Source organism: Etheostoma cragini, chromosome 4 (genome assembly GCF_013103735.1).
Source record: "Etheostoma cragini isolate CJK2018 chromosome 4, CSU_Ecrag_1.0, whole genome shotgun sequence".
Classification (NCBI taxonomy): Eukaryota; Metazoa; Chordata; class Actinopteri; order Perciformes; family Percidae; genus Etheostoma; species Etheostoma cragini.
The window spans coordinates 2,260,382-2,264,932 of record NC_048410.1 but is presented as its reverse complement, the minus strand read 5'-3'; the positions used below and the strand labels follow the sequence as shown (position 1 = coordinate 2,264,932).

The window sequence follows — 4,551 nt, the reverse complement described above, 5'->3', positions numbered from 1 at the left end:
AGGAGAGGAGAGGAGGAGAGGAGAGGAGGAGGAGGAGGAGGAGGAGGAGGAGAAGGCAACATGTCCAGGAAAGGTTACTGAAGGTCACTGGCAGGTCGAAGCCATTCATTAAAACATACACTTCATGTACCTTGGAGCCTGCAGATGTCGGGCCACTGCTGCTGCTCCATCACGGCCGCCTTCAGCTTGGAGCACAGGGTCACGTGATCCAGGTAGTCCAACATGATGCGGACCAACTGGCCCGAAAGGTGCTTCAGCCAGGAGACGGAGATCACCTCGCAGAACTGCACTGACAGAGGGTCAGAGGAACAGTTCGGGGTGGTGGTGGTCAGCAGAATAATCAGCCTTCACTTTCAACTTCCACCTGTTTAATTCAGTCCAAACCACATTGGACCCGTAGGTAACCTGGATCATTTCAGACTCTGTCTCTGCTCTCCTTCACGCCATTTGAAAGAGAACATTTTCTGGGACAAAAGCTCAGCGAGGTGAGTACTGTATTCAATTTATATTGTATTTTGGGTGAACTATTCCTTTAAAGGTCCCATGACATGGTGCTTTTTGGATGCTTTTATATAGACCTTAGTGGTCCCCTAATACTGTATCTGAAGTCTCTTTTATATAGACCTTAGTGGTCCCTAATACTGTATCTGAAGTCTCTTTTATATAGACCTTAGTGGTCCCTAATACTGTATCTGAAGTCTCTTTTATATAGACCTTAGTTGTCCCTAATACTGTATCTGAAGTCTCTTTTATATAGACCTTAGTGGTCCCTAATACTGTATCTGAAGTCTCTTTATATAGGCCTTAGTGGTCCCTAATACTGTATCTGAAGTCTCTTTATATAGACCTTAGTGGTCCCTAATACTGTATCTGAAGTCTCTTTATATAGACCTTAGTGGTCCCCTAATACTGTATCTGAAGTCTCTTTTATATAGACCTTATATAACTCATCTTAATGTTAAAAAACCTCATAAAGTGACATTTTCATGCCGTGGGACCTTTAATAACTTCAGAGATCCTCTGACTTCTCTTAAACCTCCCCCAGCAGGTCAAATGTTTAACTTTAGTTCATGATAGGATACCTCTAAAACTACTACAATATACCAGTTATTTGGAAATTTGGGTAAAATTGATTAGGGTGGTTGAAGTGTTCTTTTTATATTAACAATTAATCAAAAGACTTCATGTAATATGAAAGGAAACTCTTTCAGCTCCTAGTTTTGGTTTTGTGCCCCCCCCCCGATAACTATATACAACACATATAACTCGTGTTGATTACCAAGTTGTCTTTGATCACAGTGTCGCTCCATCCCTCAAAGTCTTCAGGGACGTGGGAGCTGTTGCCATAGGGACAGTCGAAGCAGCGCCCCACATCGTAACCATATTTACACAACATCCTGAGAATCACCTAACACACACATACACACACACACACGGCACACACACACACACACACACGCACATACACACACAGGTTACGGATTAGACTGTACTTACAACAGATATCAGTTAAGTTAGTAAAACTGATTCCATCTTTGAATACAAATAAACGTAAACATATTTACACAGCCTCCTGAGAATCAACTAACACACACACACACACACACACACACACACACACACGCACACACACGCACATACACACACACACACACACACACACACACACACGCACACACACAGGTTACAGATTAGACTTCTGTACTGTAGTTAGTAATACTGATTCCATCTTTGAATATGAATAAAAGTATTTTCCTGTAATTTATTTTAACAATAATAACAAAAAGAAGAAGATGAAGAAGGATAAGAAGAAGGGAAGATGAAAGGAAAGAAAGGAAGGAATTCAGGAGGAAGAAGAACTGACCTGGTCTTTGAAAGCGTACTGCAGGGCTGACGGGAAGTGTGTCGTGTTTATCTTGCAGTAATAGTTGGCGTTGGCTCCAGACCGCAGCAGCAGCTCGATGAGCTCGTAGTTTCCCACGCGCAGAGCGATCTGAAAGACACAGCCGTCACTGTTGAAACTGTTGAACTCTTCCCTAGAACATCAGCTTTGAGGATTGGTTTTGCTGTAATTGTTTGTCTAGGGATGCTACGATACACTCCTCTCACGATTCCATAAGATTCCCGATTTTAAGTCCACAATAACGATTTTCACCAAACAACAAATGACTGAAAAATATTCCTTTATTTCTATAAACCGTGTCCTCTTGTCCAAATTGTAATAGAAATTCTATTTTATCTCGCATAACAAAAATGAACAAAAAAATGAATGATTGCATTTTCAAAACATATCGCACATCAGAATAACAAAAAGGATTAAAAAAAAATCGTTAAAAAAGTAAAATATATATATATATATATAAAGTCAGCAAATAACTTCCTAGGCCATTTAAAAATTGCTCTGCAAAAAAAAAAAAATCTTAACCGGTTGTAATCTTCACACAGTAATATCAATCGATGATATCGAACAACACACACACATGCACACGCACACGCACACACACAGACACACACACACACACACAGAGGTACCTGCAGACATTTGATTGGGTCTTGGTTGGCCATGGCCCCGGCCTCCAGCAGCAGCTTGGCTGACGGCACGTCGTTATTTAAGACTGCGAAGAAGAGCGCCGACTTCCGCCCGTCGTCATAGTTACGCCGAATCCAGGGCTCCAGCATGTAGTTGGGGTCATAACCTGCGTCCAGTAAGGCCTGGTGTGAGTTGGGGAGGAGGGACGTTTAGATGTTGTTGGACTATTTTGTGTTTAGCAGACACTTTTTTCAATTTGTCAAGGTTAGGTCATTTTCTGGTTCCAGTTTCTCAATCATTAGTGTGTCATATGTGACAAAAAAACCAAATATCTTTGGACTGTTGGTCGGCTAAAACGGTGGTCATTAGTTGCAGCCGTAATGGGGGTGATACCCTGTTGTCCCGGTAACGAAGGTTTCTAATGGACTCTAACGGACACACCTTGATGCAGAGTGGGTGTCCTCCTGCAGCAGCTGAGTGTAGAGGACTCATCCCGCTGTCGTTGACCTCTCCTCTCGAAGTGACTGGAATCAGCAGCTTTAGAGCTCTAAGGGACACACACACACACACACACACACACACACACACGTCCTGATCCCGTACTTTTGAACTATAACGATTTAAAGGTCCCATGACAGGGTGCTTTTTTGATGCTTTTATATAGACCTTAGTGGTCCCCTTACACTGTCTCTGAAGTCTCTCTCCATAAATTGTCATGATGTCTCTCTCTCATGGACAGGCCAAATTCTCTGGATGGGCAAAGCAAAGAAAGGGGAGGTAACCTTGTCCCTTATGACCTCATAAGGGGCAAGATTCTAGATCGGCCCATCTGAGCTTTCATTTTCTCAAAGGCAGAGCAGGATACCCAGGGCTCACCATTTCTAGTCAATGGGGGACCATAGGCAGGCTGGGGGGACTCATATTGATGTTAAAAAAACTCATAAAGGGAAATCTTCATGCCATGGGACCTTTGACAAACGATGATCTCATGAAACATGATGTCCTACTGCAGGTGTCCTCGGTGTGCAACGCGGTGGATTGGCATGTGTCCCGTCTGTTTGGCCACGTCGGCGTCGGCGCCGTATTCCAGCAACAGACTGACGACGGCTGGATCTCCAGATGAACATGCCTCGTACAAGATGGACGCCTCATCCTGCGCCTGGGCCAGGACGTTGGCCCCTGCACGTCAAACATCAAGAAGAGGAGTTGACGTTTTAAAGAGATAATGGTAATAAATACAGTTTTATGAGCAGTGAGAGTAAAAACTGCCGTGATACTGTAGAGGCACCCCTGCTTTCTTACAGTACCTCTCCTCAGGAGAGTCTCCACCACCTCCAGGTGTCCCGCCTGAGCAGCGAGGGCCAGCGGTGTGAGACCGTAGTGGCTGGGGGGGTCTAGCTGCGCCCCGGCCTCCAGCAGGAGATCCACCAGCGCGGTTTTACCCTGCCGAGAGGCCTCGTGGAGGGGACGGCGGCCATGGCAGCCCTCCTGGTTCACCCCGGCGCCGTGCAGGAGCAGCAGCTCCATCAGGTCCGCGCGGTCTGAACGGATCGCTGCAGGAGGACGCGGTTACACAGAAGATAGATTGGAAATAATAAGTAGAAGTAATAATAAAAGAAGCAAAACGTTGTGCCTAAAACTCATTTACCAACATCTGGTATGTAGTCAGTGGTGGAAAGTAACTAAGAAAATGTACTCAACTACAAATTTCAGATACTTGCTGTGTACTTGAGCATTTTGCTTTTGTGACACTCACACATGTGTGGTCACATTTGTGTAAAAAATTTTTTTCTTTTAATGTACAATCAGCATGTCCATACTAGCCATAATTTTAAGAAGAATTATTATTATTAATTATTTTGGGTTATGGGTTACATTTATGTTTCAATTTGTATTTAAAAGAAACATAATGTAAGAGGAGTACAGGAGGCCAGATGTCCGTCACCTTCCGCTTTCTTTGTGCTGTAATTTGGTGAGGTGCACAATCATATTTTAGTGGTGGTGGTGGTGGTGTGGTGGTG

General features: G+C 44.0%; 1 protein-coding gene across 1 annotated transcript in view; it reads right to left on the bottom strand.

Moving 5' to 3' along the window:
• Positions 1 to 4,551, bottom strand: part of LOC117943386 (dynein heavy chain 12, axonemal-like) — a 7,500-nt gene that overhangs the window by 1,724 nt on the left and 1,225 nt on the right. Inside the window, exons 4-10 of the mRNA XM_034869474.1 lie at positions 3,838 to 4,083; positions 3,538 to 3,709; positions 2,972 to 3,077; positions 2,533 to 2,712; positions 1,865 to 1,993; positions 1,280 to 1,408; positions 131 to 284 (exon numbers count right to left, since the gene is read on the bottom strand). Coding sequence (XP_034725365.1) covers positions 131 to 284; positions 1,280 to 1,408; positions 1,865 to 1,993; positions 2,533 to 2,712; positions 2,972 to 3,077; positions 3,538 to 3,709; positions 3,838 to 4,083 — 1,116 coding nt within the window. The remainder of the gene's footprint in view (positions 1 to 130; positions 285 to 1,279; positions 1,409 to 1,864; positions 1,994 to 2,532; positions 2,713 to 2,971; positions 3,078 to 3,537; positions 3,710 to 3,837; positions 4,084 to 4,551) is intronic.